Raw genomic sequence first — 20,651 nt, 5'->3', positions numbered from 1 at the left:
ATCATGTGTACAGAAATGAATTTAATATTTATTTATTTATTGACCGCTTTGTCTTTCTATTGTAAATTGCATTTAATAAATCGATGGAAATCAGACCCAGTTTCTTCCATAGGATAAATAATTCTAGAAAAATGGTTGTCATAAACATTATGAATCTTGATGGATATTTTTTTTAACATTTATTTTTTACACACCCACATTTGAATTTTTGTTGTATGTTGTCATCACCTACGTCCTTCCATCTTTCGTCTAAACTTATCCGATTGACTTGAAATTTTTACACAGTGTTTATGTTCATGAGATGAAAAGGCCTATTGATCAACTTAAAAAATCTTGGTGACGCTCTAGAGGCTAAAGTTTGTACCTGATTGAATTGGAATTTATAAACAGGACTTAGGGTTGTGACAGGAAAAATCCTATTGATTTTCAATAACTCAAACAGCTAATGTTATCGTCTGATTACTAGTGGGTACATAATAAATGTAAGCCCTTTGAAGAACAGGAAGCCAATCAAATTTTAATTACGTCTGATAATTACTGAATAGGTTTTTTAATTTTGGTCAGTTTTTAGTGTATAAATGCTCCTATTATCTTGAAACATATAATTGTGCAACAACTTTTTGAGTATGTACGACTTTGCTGCTGTGGGTGTTTGTTTCGTTGCCTAGCAACCTATCTTTTGAAAATTTATATATTTTAATGAATGATGAAGGTGCTGTTAATGTTATTGTATATTATATTCCATTCATAATATAAACTGAAGTTATCTATGTTACTACCTGGTCATGGTTATCTAGATCCGATATTATATTATACAATGCTTACTAAAATAAAAGATATAAATATATTATATTATACAATGCTTACTAAAATAAAGGAAATTAATACAAACATGTAATATTTCTTGTATGATTAAGGAGAATGCTAGATCCGCGACGGTCCTGCACATTTTAGAACATATGATGTCATATGTAGACAGTGGGTATGGGTAAGGGTTAGGACCTGCAGATTTTGTCGAAGTCTGGAGATGTAAACAGGGCTAGTGCTAACCCTAACCCTAGACCAAGACTTACCCTTACCCTATCGCAAACGCACAATCCACATATGTCATGTGCAGGACCTTCACCTATCTAGCGTTCTCCTATGATTAAAGATTCCTAGTGAATTTTCACAATTTCTGTTTATTCGTTCTAGAGTTATTGTCCTTTGTCACATTGTAGAAACATGTGCATGCTCTTGGAACAAAAGTTATCATCCAATCTGCTTGAAGCCAGGTGGTCTATTTTGTTTTTAACTATTTCTTCTAGAGTTAAGGGCCTTGCTGACTCTGAAAAACTGAATTACTGCCCTTGATTATGTCATAGAATCTTGTCAAAATGCCATTAATATACAGTATAAAGATTTTACTTTTTATTTACCAAAATGTGACAGTCTTTATCAACTTCTCGAATGAATTAGCCGTTGTGGCAACTTGGTTGTTGTGGTGTATGGTTTATTGTTGTTGCCTGGCAACCTATTAAGTTGTAAATATTGTGTAAAAGTAAGATGTTCCAGCTATAAAACATCACTGTTGATGGAAATTTAGTTATCTATTTTGGAAAGAAGTTTGTTTCATCCCTTTCTCTTCATTTATTACAAGTAATACCATGCTTTAAAATACAGATGTGATGTTGGGAGACTGGGAATATAGTTTTAACTGGGGTACTTTCACCGCCAGCAAAACCTGGAATATAGTTTTTATCGGTCAGCTTAACCACATATATAAAGAAAGCTACTGGACCATTAAGGGAAAGAGAAATGGGGTTTAGCATCCACTCAACACAAACTAGGTCATTTTGGGACTAACATATGGTTCAATTTTATTTCAATAAATCTCTTGGTTATTGGGGTTACTAGCAGTGGGAGGAAACTGGAGGACCCTGAGAAAAACCACGAGGTTGGACAGGCGACCCTACTCCTTGACTCAATGACAGACCTTATGATACAACGCACGCACGCTAACCTTTCGGCCATCCAACGCCCCCTTATGGGTGTCTGAAGAAGAGGGTAAATGTTTAATGGTCTTTCAAAACATTCTCAGCACTTTTCTAGGTTCTTAAGAACAATGTCTTTGAAGCATTTAAGAAAAAAAACATTGAGTTTAATAGAAAATCAGACACCAAAATCCATTAACAAAATAAAATAGCATTTCCACTTCTCGCAACATAATGATTTACTGTTTACACAATCTCAAAGGTTTATAGCACACAGAGTATTTATTGCACAGTTAACTTATTACACATCAAATTTCTCTTCACATATTGTTTGACCATGTTCTTCATATTGTTGTCTTGTGACCACCATCTTTTTCTGGAAATTTGGATCTTTAGATAAAAGACATCCGCCTTCCCAAGCATAAGTTGAAGGGCTGAAAAAAAATATCGCAAGGATTAATATTAATAAGTTTGACCAGCCTCTTATCTGCCAGTGTCTATGTTTAAATTAATAACGAGAGAGAGAGATGGGGTTTAATCGCCACTCGACACAAACTAGATCATTTTAGGACTAACATATATTTCAATAATTCACTTGCACGTACGACCGGGGAATCGAAACCACGCCAGTTGACTCAACGACAGACCTTATGATACAGCACGCACATGCTAATCATTCGGCCATCCAACCCCCAAAATTAATAATAATATAACCTTTAACACGTATATGTACTTTAAAACACAAATTACAACAGCAGCATTTCATTGAATGGGCGTCCTTGCTAGAGATAAAGGGACATAATTTATAGGCGAGGCCGTCCCACGTGACAACGTGACCTCATCGTTTACCTTATAGCACAGTTTTCCTGTACATTCATTACGAACTCGTGTGTTGACAAACGTTAGTTTTTGTCGTTAATATGGAATTTAATACCATCGATCAGGTCACATGGAACTGAGTTTTTACAAGCGACACCAGGTAGAAATTCCTTCAGCGAGGACGCCCAGTGGATTTAACTTTTATCTCTAGAACAAACATACATACCTATCAGGAACTGTAACATTTACATCAATATCAGCATCAGTTAAACTACGAATATCTTTATATCTACAAATATACATATACACCAGAGGGATCTTAATCGTTCGATTACAGTCAGCTTAAATGAGCTAAAACGCTAATATTTTGGACCTAGAAATTGGCACAAATGGGTCGCAACACATATAATAATGTAATATGAATTTATATAAACTGTTACACATTCAATCGTGTCCGTTTTACTGGGAATTGTCATCAGTTATGTTCGGCGAAATATGCCAGAAGTCTCAACCGCAAGCAAGTTTCTAGCGTCTGGTTATTCCAGTCAACACCGATATTATTTATTGCGCATGCTCTCCAAATAAGAACATGAATATCACCGTTTTGACATGACTTGTGGAATATGTCTAACTTCATTCTTTGAGCACCTTGTTACAAATGGCGCTGAAACGCATTATGGTACACGATTCATGTACCAATGGTAAAATGTTCATTTTGTCTTAAATATTGGATATCAGAAGCCCATTTTTTCCAGGTAAGATCACAACACCATTGCTGATTTAAATTGCAAAAAAAATCGTGTTTTTAATGTCGAAGATTTTGGATGATATTGAGTTACGGACTTAGCTACTTTAAGCTTCTTCAAGTTTGAAAAAGTTGAACTGGTCACTATGACATCATAATTACAACAGGTTAATTATTACTTGTTGATTGAGAGAGAGAGAGAGAGAGAGAGAGAAATGGGGTTTAACATCCACTCGACACAAACTAGGTCATTTCGGGGCTAACACATGGTTCAATTTTATTTCTATAATTCGCGTATGGATCTTTAGCAGAGAAAACCCATGAGGTTGGACAGGCGTGTTGATTAAGAAGTCAATCAACTAGCTTGTCAGCTACAATAACAATCATACAGACCCCGGGACTGTACAGCGCAGTGGACGCTTAGAGCTAGCCCCCGGATCCATTCACTTAATTTGATATGTACGTTTGTTTGTGATTTCTGCGTAATGTGCCTTGTCCGTAGATTTGTTTTGTGTAATTAAGTGTGGTGCAGTCCCCCTGCACTTACTATTAGTGAGATCGGCCATGTTGTTCATAATCTGATGAATTAGCATGTACAAATATATATATCTAATCCTTCTAAAATATACATGGACGAATATAGACTAGGATGGAAAATGCACAAAAAAGAGCTCAATTTTATTGATAACTGAATAGCTATAATAATAATAATACTTACAATCTGTCTTTAAAACCTGGTAAATGACAGTTTCCACCTGTTGCAATAATATTCCCTAATAAATGAGGTCTCATCTCTGAAATATTAAATAATTATATATAATACAAATCAACAACTAGGTGGAGGTTGTGGTCTAAGGGGAGATAATATTGTGTTAGGGACTTTAATGCAGAGTTACCTCCCCATTAAAACACTAGACAGCCATTGGGAGAAAAATACAACCATGATAATACAGTTATATAACTAAAATATAAGATACATGAAATCTTTATGAAATAGGGTGCAATGTCCTACTGTTCTGCTCTGACTGGGCTAATGAAGACATGTATATGCCATACAGTGTGCTTTGAGGGAAATTTTGCCTGGGCAGCAGCACTATGACCTACTCTTATATTGAATTCCAACTGTCAAGGGATCTTTTACGTGCACGCCAATGTGTACACGGGACCTCGGTTTTTCATACCATCCAAACGACTAGACAACTGTCCTTGTCAGGCCCTCCATCCTGCTTCACTGACAAGGGTTAACAATGCTGGAAAATTTGGATGAACTTTCTCGGCCAATGTAGGGATCGAACACCCGACCCCCAGCGAGCCAGCGTCTTACCCATTTAGCCATGGTGAGTCTAAACCAAAATATAAGATATTAATACCTTCATCTAATGATTGAAGTGAATGTAAAACAGCTTCACATATTCCCATTTCATTTATACCCACATCTGATGGTTGGAATAATATCTCAGGTACAGCAAATCTTTCATTATTCATACGAATAATCTACAATTAAATCATTAATTCTATACTGGCATTAAAGCAAATTTATCTTTAAATATAAACAAAATTCTGAATAGTAAGTGAGGAAATCAGATCATACCCTCTATCTCCATCATCACCTTTAATACACCTTTAGAATAGGCTAAATCTATTTGTTGAGGCCAGCTCAATTTTTGTCAAGGTCGTTGAGATGTAAATAAGGTTAGGGCATGTGATTGTTGCTTGATTGTAGGTTAGGGTAAGCATTGGGGCTAGGTCCAGAGTTAGGTTTAGGGTTGGGGTTGGGATTAGTGCTAGCCCTGTTTACAACTTGTGACCTATGACAAAAAAATGAGCTGGCCTTATCAATTAGCACCTACCCCTTAGAAAAGGGTTGATGGGAACTATCGTTCCAAATCCCTATTTCACACACCGATTTTGTTTGATTAGTGTTGGGATTAGCGCTAGCCCTGTTTACATCTCATGACCTATGACAAAAAATTGAGCTGGCCTTATCAATTAGCATCAACCCCTTAGAAAAGGGTTGGTGGGAACTATCTTTCCAAATCCCTATTTCACACACCGATTTTGTTTGATCTGTATGTGCCTAAAATATTGGTCTGGATTGGCAAAAGGTCGACCGCTAATATGTCCAATCGGACATCAAGATATTGCGAAGCAGACTCAAAATTTTAAATCATTCAAGGAGATTACTGAAAAACAAATAATACCTGAAATTTGGGCAACTAAGCATGGAATTTAACTTAAAATCATTCAAGGAGATTATTGAAAAGCAAATAATACCTGTTCACTGCCCTGAGATTTTCCTGTTGTTTCTTCGATTGGCCTTATATAACCTCTTTTAATGTGGGTATAATCAGGTAAAACATAATCACGTGCTATTGTATTTTCTTTACCTCTTTTTCTACAATATAAAACATGAAATATAAAAAAAAACTGATCATTACCAGGTATATTCTTTAAACATGCATTATATAAGAGCTAATTCTGTCTATTGCAGGTATTTATTCTGACTTCAATTGTTGTATAAACTATTACTTAAAGATACATTATGGGAGATCCGATAAAGAGCTGAAAGTTCTCACTATAATAGTTAAAAACTAGATAATGTAAAGGGAATTTGCTGAAAATTTCAGTCAAATTGATCCACTCTGAACCGAGAATTTAGTGATTGAATTTTGGGCCTAGCCTCGATCATCATAAAAAACATAGTCTCGATTATCCATTTTTTGATTTAATCATAAATGAGCATTGAGCAGCAGATCGGATTATAATCCAATAAATATTGCAGGCTAACAATGCCATCAAGAGTTGATTATGGTCTGGATAGGTTAATTAATGCCTATTTAATAATTTAGATAACATTTCAGGCCTAAAGAAAGACCTGCAATAGGCACCCTTAGCTCTTGCATAATGTATGTTTAAACATATTCACATTCATAATGGATAATTGAGTCTTAAGTCTTGTTTGTCTAGTACCATTGTTACACATAATAAACAATCAACACTACATCCTAAAACACTCATAACTTCGCTCAGAATATAAAGTAATTTGAAAGAAATTTTCAATATATTCATTTTTCATTATCTATTTTCCAACTATTAAACAAAGAACAGCAAGCTCTTTATCTAATTTTTAACTAATGTATCTTTAATGAAAGTCTGGCTAGATATTCATAACTCCCAGTGGAATTAATTAACTGATTGTTAGAACCAATTATAAACCATCAGATTACATTTGCATAACTCCCAGTGGAAGTAATTAACCATTTAAACTTGATATTAATGAGTATGTTAGTCAATCAATGCAATGTAATCACTCTTTTACAAACAACATCAATATTCTGTGGTTTATTACTGACAAGAGAGAGAGAGAGAGAGAGAGAGAGAGAGCATTTCAAGACTAACATACGGTTCAACTTTATTCAGGACTAACATACCGTTCAACTTTATTCAGGACTAACATACAGTTCAACTTTATTTAAATAAATCGGCTACATATAGGGATATTTAACAGTGAGAGGAAAGTAGAGAACCCTGAAAAAAAACCCATAAGGTTGGACAGACGACCCTACTCCTCGTCACATACAACTGGGGAATCAAAACCACATCACTAGATTTAATGACGCACACATGTTAAACCATACTGCCAGCCAAACCCCCTAAAGTAATTATTGTTACACTAACTTAGCTATTTTCATGTCTTCCATAAAATCTGTGGAAACATAAGAAACATCTTCTTTAACTTGATTCACTACATAAGTCTCATCCATAACCATCAGCTGTCTAAAAAAAACATATTATGCTGGAATAAACGTTAGAGTTAGACCATACACAAGCTACATGTACTTTACTAAATATAGCTTTGCCTGGCAACAAAAACATATGCACCAACTGCATTGTGACAGGTGGTTGTTAACTTTTAGCTTCAGGGGCAATAACTATGCATAAAATTGATGGACAGCTCTGAATTTCAGTAAGGTTTCTCCTTAGGACTGATCTAGCAATGGCAGCAAAATTGAAAAAATAATCTCAAAAACTCTGACCTGTCAAGTGTTTACAAGGTTTCGATGATAGGGGCAGTAACTCTGTGAAATATCACCATGCGATATTTCATTGGCTAAGCTAAGCCATCAATCAAATAACTATACTACATCTTTAAATACATGTAAAGCCAAAACAAACAGAGCATGAACTATTTAAAGGGGTCATTTTGATATTATAAATATGACAACTTAATATCATAAGAGAATATATCCAAAGTACAGGGCCCTTATTCACAAAAACTTAAACTAAGTTACAACCGAAATTTTAAGAAATACTGCAACTTCATTGGATATATGCAAATTGATTTTACTGGTCAGCCAATCGAATTGCAGTATTTCTTAAAATTTCGATTGTATCTTAGTTTAAGTTTTCGTGAATAAGGGCCCAGATTTCTAGTTTAAAATATTTCAATAACAATACAACTCTTGAAGTGATACCTATATATATGTCATATCTTCTGTACAGTTTGTCTATGTGAAATCTACAAAATTTTACATGGCTAGAATTGGTTGAATTACATAATGTTATTTTTCTGTCAGTGATTATTTCTAAAATCCTGCTAATGTTTTCTGAATATGTATTAGCAGTTTAAAATTTGGCAATGCAGACATGTTGTTCTTCTTCTTAGTGTTCAATGTCCGCTTTCACCGAAGGTGATATCGCAGACAAGTTGTCTTAGTTTCAATTCATTAAAATTATCTCAGCTCATGTGCAAGGGTCTTTCCTGTGGGAGGAAACCGGAGTACCCGAAGTAAACTCACAAGGTTGAGAAGGCGCCCCTATCTCCAAGTTACATACGCTCACACCACAACCGCAAGCCAGAGGTAACCGGTCAGCTAGAGGTCGAAGCACGGCACTCTAGACCACTAGGCCATCCCAACCCTCAAATGCAAACATGCTGTCATGTACAAATTTTATACTGTTGTACACTGGTGACCTGATGAACAGAGCTAACTTTTGTGTCCATTTAACCCCCGTCCTAGACGATTTCAATAAAAATAAAAGTAATGTACTTTATTAAATTGAGAATTTTGTGAAAATCTTCTATTTATAATTACAGAATATAGTACAGTAGTATCATTATTACTAAATTCTAAGTTCTTTGTTATGAAACTCAACATTCAGAAATCTTTTCTTACTTAAAGTTGGCATTAATCCAAACTATTCATTAATCCCCTTGGATTAGTCTTGCTTTAGTTACACATGAAGGAGGAATTATGTGACAACAAAGTGTGGATATTATTATGTCTAATATGTTATTAGAGTGATTGAGTTCCCAATATATTACATGTTATATTCTTAAAACAGTTTTATTTTTTATCAAGAATTATCAAATATTTTATGTGGTGATATGCCTACAGTTTAATAAATTAATGACCAGGGATCAATGTTTAGTTTTTCTACAAATCAAAGAGACTAAACCATAAAAATAAAAAAGAATCTTTTGGATTAGGTTTGACGGTTTGAAGAAAACCTGATAACCTTGAAAGAAAAACAGCTTCAGACTTTGCAATATTTGTATGAAAAAAAAACATTCTTCAAAGGCGTCGTCACGGGCAAGGCCGTTGGTAATCCAGGAATTTGAAAGTAGTTCCAATGGCGGACTTCGTCATACAGTCAAGGCTAGATGTAGGGTACTGGAATCTGCCGAGGTTTGGGAGTAGAAATCTCGCGAGACGCGTCAAACTATGAAATGAATACGTGACAAATTCCACACATCTAATGTCCAAGAAAAGATTCTATTTTGATGGCATATTCTCAGATTTATGATCATATTTTGAATGGGGTTTATGTTTTTAAATAAAGAAATAAGTACACTAGGCAATGTTGACAAATATGTCAATTGGAATAGTGTAAGTACTTAATTGTTTTAGACGATAGCGAGTCGAATGCGATTATTTAGCAGAAATCCCATCACTGGTTTGACCAATTATTCAAATGTTGAAATATAGTCACATGTTTGATGTGGGTCATTCCATGTCATATTACCAAATGGAGTAAACCGTACCCTCATTAATTTTGCTGAACTTAACGATAAATGCATGCAGTTTAAAGTGCAAAGACACTCATATTTACATGCTTGACTTTAATTTACAAATCATACAGATTAAAAAATAAAATACCTCCATTGGTTTGACACTTTGCAGAAAATATTTAAGATCAAGTAGAACCACAAGGTCCAGAGAGAGAGAGAGAGAGAGTTTTTTTAAAATCCACTGACACAAACTAGGTCATTTCAGGACTAACATATGGTTCAATTTTATTTCAATAATTCGACTGCGCATAGAGGGCTTTAGCAGTGGGACAGACCCAGAAAAAAAACACGAAGTTGGGCAGGTGACTCTAATCCTTGTGAAGTACAACTGGAGAATCAAAACCACCTTGTGATAAAACGGTCATCCACCACAAGGTCAAATTCAAGGTCAAAAGGTAATCACTCTTCTGAACACCCCCATGTCAAAAATAATGAATTACCGTTCAAGATATATCCATATCAGAAATTTTTACCAATCGGTTAATAAGCTATATATGTAAAATTAGAATTTGGGCCAAAATTGAATGCATCATATCTCAGGAATTGTTAGATCTAATGTATCAAATTAAAAGTTGGAATATCAACAGCAAAAATAAGCATATAAACCAAATTTCTGTAAAATTGGAATGGGGCATGGTTTACTTTTTCCATTTTTGGGGTGATTGGGAGGGAGAGAGAAATGGGGTTTAACGTCCACTCGACACAAACTAGGTTTTTTCGGGACCAACCCATTTTATTTCAATAATTCGCTTGCGCATTGGACCCAGAGAAAACCCACGAGGTTGGATTGGGTGATGGACAAAGTATGAATTATTGCTGAACATCTGAGACAATTTATTCATTTTCCAATGAGAAAATTAAACATGTCACTTTTAAAATCTTGATTTTGAATGAAAGTCATTGAAAGCAATCTGATTAAAATACAGATCTATATTTCGTTTCGTTTTTTTATACTTTCGAAGGAAATGAAATGAAATGAAATGAAATGGGGTTTAACGTCCTACTGTTCTGCTCCTAACCCGGGCTAATGAAGACGGGCATACGCCATACAGTGTGCTATGAGGGAAATTTTGCCCGGGCAGCGGCACTATCGCCTACTCTTATATCGAATTCCAACTGTCAAGGGATCTTTTACGTGCATTCCAATGTATACACGGGACCTCGGTTTTTCCGTCTCATCCGAAGGACTAGACAGCTGTCCTTGTCAGGCCCTCCGTCCTGCATCACTGACAAGGGGGAACCACGCCGGAAAATCTGGATAAACTTTCTCGGCCAATGCAGGGATCGAACACCCGCCCTCCTGGCTAGCGAGCCAGCGCCTTACCCACTTAGCCACGTGGTCCCCTACTTTCGAAGGCCTACACTACATGAAGATCTGACCAGAAGTAGTGGGAGGTTGCATCAGGGGTTGTACGAGCTTCTTTTGACCGTATGACGTCCGACATTGATTAATCAATCAGCGTTGATGTTTCGAGTGGTTTACCCACAGTTCCGTGCATCGCACGCCAAGAACTTGTCGTAACAGATCGTTTCATTGGCTAATCCCTCCCTTCAACCAGAACGCCGGTAATATAACAACTCTTCCAAATCCTAGTGTAGTGAAGACAAGTAAAACGAAATTATGAACTATAACAAGAGCATCGCTAACGCAGCAATATACGTCCACATTCCTGTTTTGTTTGATATGGTCCAGTTTGCATTGAGGGTCTGTGAAATAAAACTGGGTTGTAGGACTGCTATCAGTTTAACACTTCGTTCACATTAACAGAACACAATTTTTATTTTAAAACAATCGATGTCTTTATTCCAAAAAAATGACGTTTCGAATAGGTATGCAAAGTTTCAAAAGAATCTGTTAAGAATTGCGGTCTGTAGGCAAAACACAAGACACACAAACATTAGGTGTGGCTCTGTCCCAAGGGGTCGAGCATGCACCAAAAATAATAATAGAGGTCGGCCTTAGGATTAAGGAATAAGTATAAAAAGTAGCCTTAGGCTATAAGGAATAAGTATAAAAAAGTTTTCAAGATGATCGATTAAGAAATGCGGTCTGCAAGTGACACACAGACATAAAAAAAGAAAATGGGCGTAGCTCTGCCCCTGGGGGTTGGGTATTCACCACAAATAATAGGGATGTTCCTTAGGATAGAAGGAATATGTATGCTAGGTTTCAAGGTGATACGATAAGAAATGCGATCTGTAAATATAAGGGATGGGCGTGGCTCTGCCCCTGGCGGTCGGGCATGCACCAAAAACAATAGGGATCATCGTTAGGGTATAAGCAATTCATATGAAATTTTTTCAAGACGATTGATTAAGAATTGTGGCCTGTAGGTGACACACAGACATAAAAAGAAAAGGAAATGGGCGTGGCTCTGCCCCTGGAGGTAAAAAAACAATAGGGATCATCGTTAGGGTATAAGCAATTCATATGAAAAAATTTAAAGACGATTGATTAAGAATTGTGGCCTGTAGGCGACACACAGACATAAAAAAGAAAATGGGCGTGGCTTTGCCCCTGGGGGTTGGGCATGCACCCAAAACGATAGGGATGTTCCTTAGGGTACAAAGAATAAGTATGCAAAGTTTCAAGATGATACGTTAAGAAATGTGGCCTGTAGACGACAAACAAACAAATACAAAAAATGGGGGTGGCTCTGCCCCGGGGAGGCGAGCATGCACTAAAAACAATAGGGATCATCCTTAGGGTATAAGGAATAAGTATGTAAAGTTGATACGTTAAGAAATGCGGTCTGTAGATGACAAACAAATAAATAAATATAAGGAATGGGCGTGGTTCTGCCCCTGGGGGTCGGGCATGCACCAAAAACAATAGGGATCATACTTAGGGTATAAGCAATTCATATGAAAATTTTTCAAGACGATTGAATAAGAATTGTGGCCTATAGGCGACACACAGACATAAAAAGAAAAGAAAAAGTTCGTGGCTCTGCCCCTGGGGTCGGGCATGCACCTCAAACGATAGGGATGTTCATTGGGGTACAAAGAATAAGTATGCATAGTTTCAAGATGATACGTTAAGAAATGCGGTCTGTAGATGACTAACAAATAAATAAATATAAGGAATGGGCGTGGCTCTGCCCCTGGGGGTCGGGCATGCACCAAAAACAATAGGGGTCATACTTAGGGTATAAGGAATAAGTATACCAAGTTTGAAGAAAATCCAGTAAGAATTGCGCCCTGTAGGCGACACAAAGACACACGAAAAGAAAATGGGAAATGGGCGTGGCTCTGCCCCTGGGGGTTGGGCATGTACCCCAAACGATAGGGATGTTCCTTAGGGTACAAAGAATGTGTATGCAAGATTATAAGTTAAGAAATGTGGCCTGTAGACGACAAACAAACAAATACTAGAAATGGGCGTGGCTCTGCCCCTGGGGGTCGGGCATGCACCAAAAACAATAGGGATCTTCCTTGGGGTATAAGGAATAAGTATACCAAGTTTGAAGAAAATCCAGTAAGAATTGCGCCCTGTAGGCGACACAAAGACACACGAAAAGAAAATGGGCGTGGCTCTGCCCCTGGGGGTTGGGCATGCACCCCAAACGATAGGGATGTTCCTTAGGGTACAAAGAATGTGTATGCAAAGTTTCAAGATTATTAGTTAAGAAATGTGGCCTGTAGACGACAAACAAACAAATACTAGAAATGGGCGTGGCTCTGCCCCGGGGGGTCGGGCATGCACCAAAAACAATAGGGATCTTCCTTGGGGTATAAGGAATAAGTATACCAAGTTTGAAGAAAATCCATGAAGAATTGCGCCCTGTAGGCGAACCACAGACACACACACACACACACACACATACATACATACACACACACACACACACACACACAGACAGGGGCGACGGCATAATACGTTCACATTATGAATGTGGACGTATAAAAAATGAAACGAAATAGGATCCTGCGTTTTAATCAGATTATATTGAAAGCAGAGTGGAAGCGAGAGAGAGAGAGAGAGAGAGAGAGAGAGAGAGCTTAACGTCCAGTCCAGTCCACTCGACACAATCTAGGTCATTATGGGACTAACCATCCAGCCATCCAACCCCACCCCCAGAGTGGAAGCAGACATTAAATCCCCAATTAACCATAACAGACTCACCTGTATGATATTATTTCTTTTAAATGATTTGTTAAAATTTTACCACCAACATTAATTCTACAAAATAAAAAGAAATAAAATAATTGTAGATATCACTTGTGTGATAACTTTCATATTTTACAGGAATTTAATTGGTCAATTAAAAAGGGTGGGTTGGGTGATAAATGAAATCTTCTACTCGTCAAAAATGACTTGTAGGAGATTCTCTATTAAACACAATTTAAATCAGAAACAGAATTGTTCTTGCATAAATAGTGTATAAATTAAAAGATAACCAAAAAAAAAAGTAGTGTAAAAACACCATTTAGTGGGGAAAAAATCATTAAGAGCTGATAAAAAATAAACATGTTTTTAAATGTGATTTATTCCTTAGAAACAAACTCACAGGAACCCATCTTGACGGGTGCATAAGATTTAAAAGATCACATAAATAAGTAAGGGCTAAATTATTAAAACATTATAATTGATATAAGCTCTAATGATCAGAAGATCACCTGTGACCCTGGTACTGACAATTCCCCTCTCTTGAGAGCAAGTGTTTGTGACCTCATACCAACAAGCGAATCCATACCGAAGACCATATATTCTACTTGCCAAGTGTTCTATTAATAATAAAGATCGTGAAAGCAAACCTTCTAATAGCTTCTTTTAACTTCTTGCCTTTAAAATATGGTATGATGTGTGAAAATGAGTAACCAGAGTCTATAACTAAATGGCATAAATGTTTTTCTGTACTCTCTTTTTCTGATTTATATTGACTTAGTGTAGATGCTGAAAACAAGATTATGCAAGTAATAAAAACAACACTATATGAAGATCTGAAGTTGTAGAGGGAGGTCGCATCAGGGGTCTATTTTCTAAATTTATGTGTGACAGTAATACATTAGAGAAGGAGTTTGTGCTAGAAAAAATCTGATTAAAATACACATATATATTTTGTTTTGTTTTTTATACTTTCGATGAATGAAGATCTGAACGTTTGTAGTGGAAGGTCGTGTCAGACATTTCATTAACTAATCAGCGCTGATGTTCCTAGTAGGATACACACAGTTCCGTGCATTGCATGCCAAGAACTCGCTGCAACAGACTGTTTAATTGGCTAATCCCTTACATCAGCCAGAACATAGGTTTATATAACAACTCTTCCAGATCCTAGTGTAGTAAAGACTGTTCTGTTCTGACTGGACTAATGAAGATGGGTATGGGGCATACAGGGTGCTGAAAATTAGGGAAATTTGTCTGGACAGAGAACTGCCAAGACATCTTTTACGAGCATGCCAATGTGTACACGAGACCTTGGTTTATTGGAATATTTCAATTTGTGGTAAATGCAATGATTACCATTAGTTCTATGTAAAGCTTTAAACTGATACTCTTCAAAAAATACTTCATTCATTGATTCTTGTACTGATGGGAAATTAAAATGTGGTTCTGTAACTATAGCTGTTGTTTCATTAAAATCTACCTGAAATTTAAACAGGTATTATGTGTTAGGTCTGGTCTAATTCTCTACAAAATAAATACTGTCAAACCAATTAATTGATTGAAAATACTACCGAAGTCGATTTTTTTTGTCCTGGGAGTGGAAGCAGGTATGGAAATCACAATTTTAGTTGTTTCTGGCAAAATGTCTGGCATTACTAAAGTTATAGGTGACATTTATACCTTTGTGCCTGACATGTCATAAATATCAATAAAAGCACAGAAAACATATAAGCCCTTGACAAAATGACAAGACACCAAAGAGATTGCATCTGACGAAGCATGAATTTGTGCTAGACATTGTGACAGATATTTTACCAATTATGATATTCCTGGAAAGGTTTTCTCCATAATTATTGCTATCAATAAATGGAGTCAGCAATATGTGTGACATTTTGTACATACAGGTTTCATTTGTTCACTTAATTTAAGATACATTATGGGAGATTAGATAAAGAGCTGACAGTTCTCACTATAACTATAATTGTTAAAAACTTGATAATGTAAAGGGAATTTGATGAAAATATCAGTTAAATTGCTCCACTCTGAACTGAGAATTTAGCAATTTTATTTTTGACCTAGCCTCGATCATCATTACTAAAGTCGGCACGATAAAAAACATATAGTCTTGATTATCCATTTCATGATTAAATCATGAAAGAAAATTGACTAGCAAATCTGATCCTAATCCACTAAATATCGCAGGCTAGCGATAACATCGAGAGTTGATTATGGTCTTGTCATGTTAATAAATGTCTAATTAATATTTTATATAACATTTCAGGCCTAAAGAAAGACCTGAAATAGACAGATTTAGCTCTTGCATAATATATGTTTAATTATTTTAATAAAAAAACAATCAACAATAAATAATTTCAGCCATGTCAGCCAATACAATTTTCTTCTAAATTGTTTAAATATTTGAGAAGAATATTACCTGACAAACATCTTTACCAAACATATGATCCCATACTTGTCTTTCTATATCCCAATTAACTAAATAACCCTTTAAAATACAAAAAAAAAAAGAATAAAATTCTGTAAGGGTTAGTCTATATAAATTAAAATATTCAGTCGTTGAAATCAAAATAGTCAGTCTATGACCATTAACAAAAGGAAATTGTTCTTACAATAAAAAACACAAATACTCTATCATGCACGTAAAACAATTTAAATTTTAAAATACATTTTGTTTAGCAATTCAGCATCCATACAAACAATATTACCTGAATAATAATATTTAACGAGAGCATCGCTAACGCTGCAATATACGTCCACATTCCAGCTTTGATTGATATGGTACTTTTTAAAATGAAGAGAATGAAATATGAAATGGCTGTAATATGATCAGAGCCAAATTTAAAGACAAAATACTAACAAAAAATGAGGGTGTGACACTGCCCCAGGAGGTCGGGACAAGCATCAAAATAAACAGTTGCCGTCCTTAGGGTATAAGGAATAAGTATACCGAGTTCCAAGATAATCCATTCAGAATTGTGGCCTTCGGAAGCTAAAGGCAAAAATTGGGCGTGGCTCTGTCCCTGAGGGTCGGGGCATTCACCAAAATCAATAGTTGACGCCCTTAGGCTATAAGGCATACATATACCAAGTACCAAGTTGATTCATTCAGAATTCCGGCCTGTAAACGATAAACACAAAAATTGGGCGTGGCTCTGCCCCTGGGGGTCGGGACATGCAGTTGTCGTCCTTAGGCTATAAGGAATACATATCCCAAGTACAAAGACAATCCATTAAGAATCGTGGCCTGTAGGCAACTCACAGAGACAAAGAAAAAATGGTTGTGGCTCTGCCCCTGGAGGTTGGGCAATCACCAAAAAACAACAGGGGGCATCCTTAGGGTATAAGGAATAGGTATGCAAATTTTCAAAAGGATCTGTTAAGAATTGCAGGCAGTTGGCGACTCAAAAGGCGCAGAAACATTGGGCGTGGCTCTGTCCCAGGGGGCCGGGCATGCACCAAAAATAATAGAGGTCAGCCTTGGGGTATAAGGAATAAGTGTAAAAAGGTTTTCAAGACGATCGATTAAGCATTGCAGGCTGTAAGTGACATACAGACACACAAAAAGAAAATGGGCGTGGCTCTATCCCTGGGGGTTGGGCATTTACCACAAACAATGTTCCTTAGGATAGAAGGAATAAGTATGCAAAGTTTCAAGGTGATAGGTTAAGAAATGCAGTCTGTAGACAACAAACAAATAAATACAAGAAATGGGCGTGGCTCTGCCACTGGGGGGTCAGGCATGCACCAAAACAATAGGGATTGTCCTTAGGGTATAAGGAATTCATATGAAATTTTTTCAAGACGATTGATTAAAAAGTGTGGATCGTAGGCGACACACAAAAATACTGCCCCTGGGGATTGGGCATGCACCCCAAACGATAGAGATGTTCCTTAGGGTACAAATAATAAGTATGCAAAGTTTCGAGATGATATGTTAAGAAATGCGGCCAGTAGACGAAAAACAAACAAATACAAGAAATGGACGTGGCTCTACCCCTGGGGATCGGGCATGCACCAAAACAATAGGGATCATCCTAAGGGTATAAGGAATAAGTATGTAAAGATTCAAGTTGATCACTTAAGAATTGTGGCCTGTAGGCGACACACAAAAAGAAAATAGGCGTGGCTCTGCCCCTGGGGGTTGGGCATGCACCCCAAACGATAGGGATGTTCCTTAGGGTACAAAGAATGTGTATGCAAAGTTTCAAGATTATTAGTTAAGAAATGTGGCCTGTAGACGACAAACAAACAAATACTAGAAATGGGCGTGGCTCTGCCCCGGGGGGTCGGGCATGCACCAAAAACAATAGGGATCTTCCTTGGGGTATAAGGAATAAGTATACCAAGTTTGAAGAAAATCCATGAAGAATTGCGCCCTGTAGGCGAACCACAGACACACACACACACACACACACACACACACACACACACATACATACATACACACACACACACACACAGACAGGGGCGACGGCATAATACGTTCACATTATGAATGTGGACGTATAAAAATCAATAACTTAGCTTGATCTTACCTTTTGAAATGGAAGAATGTAATATAATCCTGAGAGATCCTTGCATTCATCAATCTGATCTCCAATAAATATTCTAGTTCGAACATTCTTTGCTTTAGAAATGCAGTTTGGAACAATTCTATAATACAAACAATGCAACAGTGAGACTGATGTCTACAACCTCAATCCCAAATAGATGACATTAATTAATTAACTGCACATTTATCTTTTTATACACCTTAAACCAAGTTTTATCTCCAATCATTTGTAATATAAGTTATTGTGTCCTAGAGCATATCACTTCGGTGGAAGCGGACGTTAAATAAAGATATTTCACACAAAGCATCAGCCCATAACGTTGATCATCTCTGTTTACCCAAAGCAGAAAATACTCATATTAAATTCAATTAAGACATTCAGCCAATAAACACCTAAACCAAGTTTGAACATTCTATATGTACCTTAATTAGAAGACTTACAGCATTCCAAAAAGTGTCATGGACAGACAGAACAAAGGAGAGATAGACGAATGAATCCTTCAAAATTAGTACTGTAGTACTATTGAAAGTCAATCAATTGTTGTTTGTATCTTAATATCCTGTAGTACCTGTCACTTTATGACAAAAATATGAACAAATTGCATAAAAGATTTCAAATAACCACTCCAGTCCTTTTGTTGCCCCATATGCATACATGACATCTCTACTGAATCACAAACAGCAACCAATTTTTTATTTTCATATACCATACATATGCAATACTGGTATCTTAAATTATCAAAGATATAAACATTTAAAGTTAAAAGTGAAAAGATAGAGAAATGGTCCTTTCATGTACTACATGTACATAGAAATATAGTTCACATGAAAGTTTTGTATTAGATCACTGAATGTCAGGGTGTTTAGGTTTGTGTTGAGAATGTTAATCAATGTTCTATGCCTTTAAATGAAATGGGGTTTAACATCCTACTGTTCTGCTCTGCTAATGAAGACAGACATATGGCATACAGTGAGCCATTAGGAAAATTGCCCTACTCTATTATATCAAATTCCAACTGCCAAGGGATCTTTTACGTGCACGTCAATGTGTACACTGTGGGAACCAATGCCAGAAAATCCTAATGAACTTTTTCGGCCAACGCAGGGATCAATCTTGGGACTCCAGGTCAACTAGTTCAGCTCTGAACATAGGTCTCATTACACTCGCCCTGTACGTTCAGGAACTGTCCTATTGAATCATTGGCGAAACTGAAATCGCTTCCCAGTCAATTTTACTGGGCAAATTTCGTTTCATCTTATGTGGCTGAGTTCGTAAATTTGTGAGTTACCCTATATTTAGATTTCAATGAAGTCCGGCAAGTCGGTTAGAAGACAGGGACACTCATACTGACTCTAGCAAGGTAAGCAAGGTCTTATTTTTTCACTAAGATGTTCCTTACAATAGTGGACTGATGACAATTGAAATGTCTGGCAATAGCACGTGTAGACATGCCAGCCCTGGACATTCCCATGGCTCATTCCGTCGATTTTCAGTAAGTCTCGGCATCTCTAGCTCGATTCCTTCATACGTCCAACAAAAAATTACAACAGATTGACGTTTCACAGTTCATGTACTGCACTTTAAGTTGAAAACATGCTTTTAAAGGGCTCACACACAATGCTGCACGTGAATATTGGGTTTTTCATGTGCATCTCATGCAATTTTTATTTTGAACACGGGCCGATATTTTTTGCATTTGGGAGCATTGTGTGAAACAATAGTTCATAGTATTGCATAATATTATACATACAAAACCACCTGGTAATAAAATATTTTGGAAAAAAAAGTGATGCGTTTTCCAAATTCCATACATGGCGCTCAGTACGGTATATATTTATCCAGGTTAGGCGTGCCGCTATTTTTTTTATTATGTGGCCCCGAGTGTGCCGTTGGCAAAAAAGGTTGAGAATCCCTGCTCTATGCCTTCAAGGAATGTCACGACTAGTGCAGGAAAGTCCGCACCACAAAACCCATGTCAAGTCCGCACCACAAAACCCGTCCCATGTCAAGAAAAACATAATACACAAACACAACATGTGAAATAAACCCAAAACTCAATGGCATTTAAAGGGCGTTTCTTAGAAAAGATTATTTTACGACATAACAACAGATCTTTGTGAGATTTACTGACAATTTTTAAAAATGTTAACCTTGGTTCCTTATCATTAGAAAACCCTATTTTTATGCTTCCCGCTCCGTTGTCTAAAACAAGCGTGGCCATTTTTGTTGTTTACGTTCCGGTTGATTTTCCATTATCCAGCCTTATCTTACGAATATAGCCTCTATCACCCAGTCCAACATGACTGAAATCGTCGAGTCGTCTGAGTCGTCTCTTTAGCACAAGATATCGGATAGCTGC

The 20,651-nt window shown here is 36.7% G+C and overlaps 1 protein-coding gene across 1 annotated transcript; it reads right to left on the bottom strand.

The window, feature by feature from the left end:
- Positions 1-2,118: 2,118 nt before the first annotated feature.
- On the bottom strand, positions 2,119-20,553 carry LOC126809703 (actin-related protein 6). The gene is made up of 12 exons (XM_050534439.2): positions 20,443-20,553; positions 18,275-18,392; positions 16,156-16,224; positions 15,078-15,201; positions 14,369-14,507; positions 13,737-13,793; positions 7,216-7,314; positions 5,812-5,932; positions 4,908-5,031; positions 4,256-4,331; positions 3,019-3,081; positions 2,119-2,407 (listed from the first exon to the last, which is right to left on the bottom strand). The coding sequence occupies exons 1-12, from the start codon at positions 20,511-20,513 to the stop codon at positions 2,275-2,277; spliced, it is 1,194 nt and encodes a 397-aa protein (XP_050390396.2). The 5' UTR covers positions 20,514-20,553; the 3' UTR covers positions 2,119-2,274.
- Between the last annotated feature and the right edge of the window lie 98 nt (positions 20,554-20,651).

Source organism: Patella vulgata, chromosome 2 (genome assembly GCF_932274485.2).
Source record: "Patella vulgata chromosome 2, xgPatVulg1.2, whole genome shotgun sequence".
In the NCBI taxonomy this organism is placed as follows: Eukaryota; Metazoa; Mollusca; class Gastropoda; family Patellidae; genus Patella; species Patella vulgata.
The sequence above is the reverse complement of the archived record's forward strand: the minus strand, read 5'-3'. Positions and strand labels throughout refer to the sequence as shown.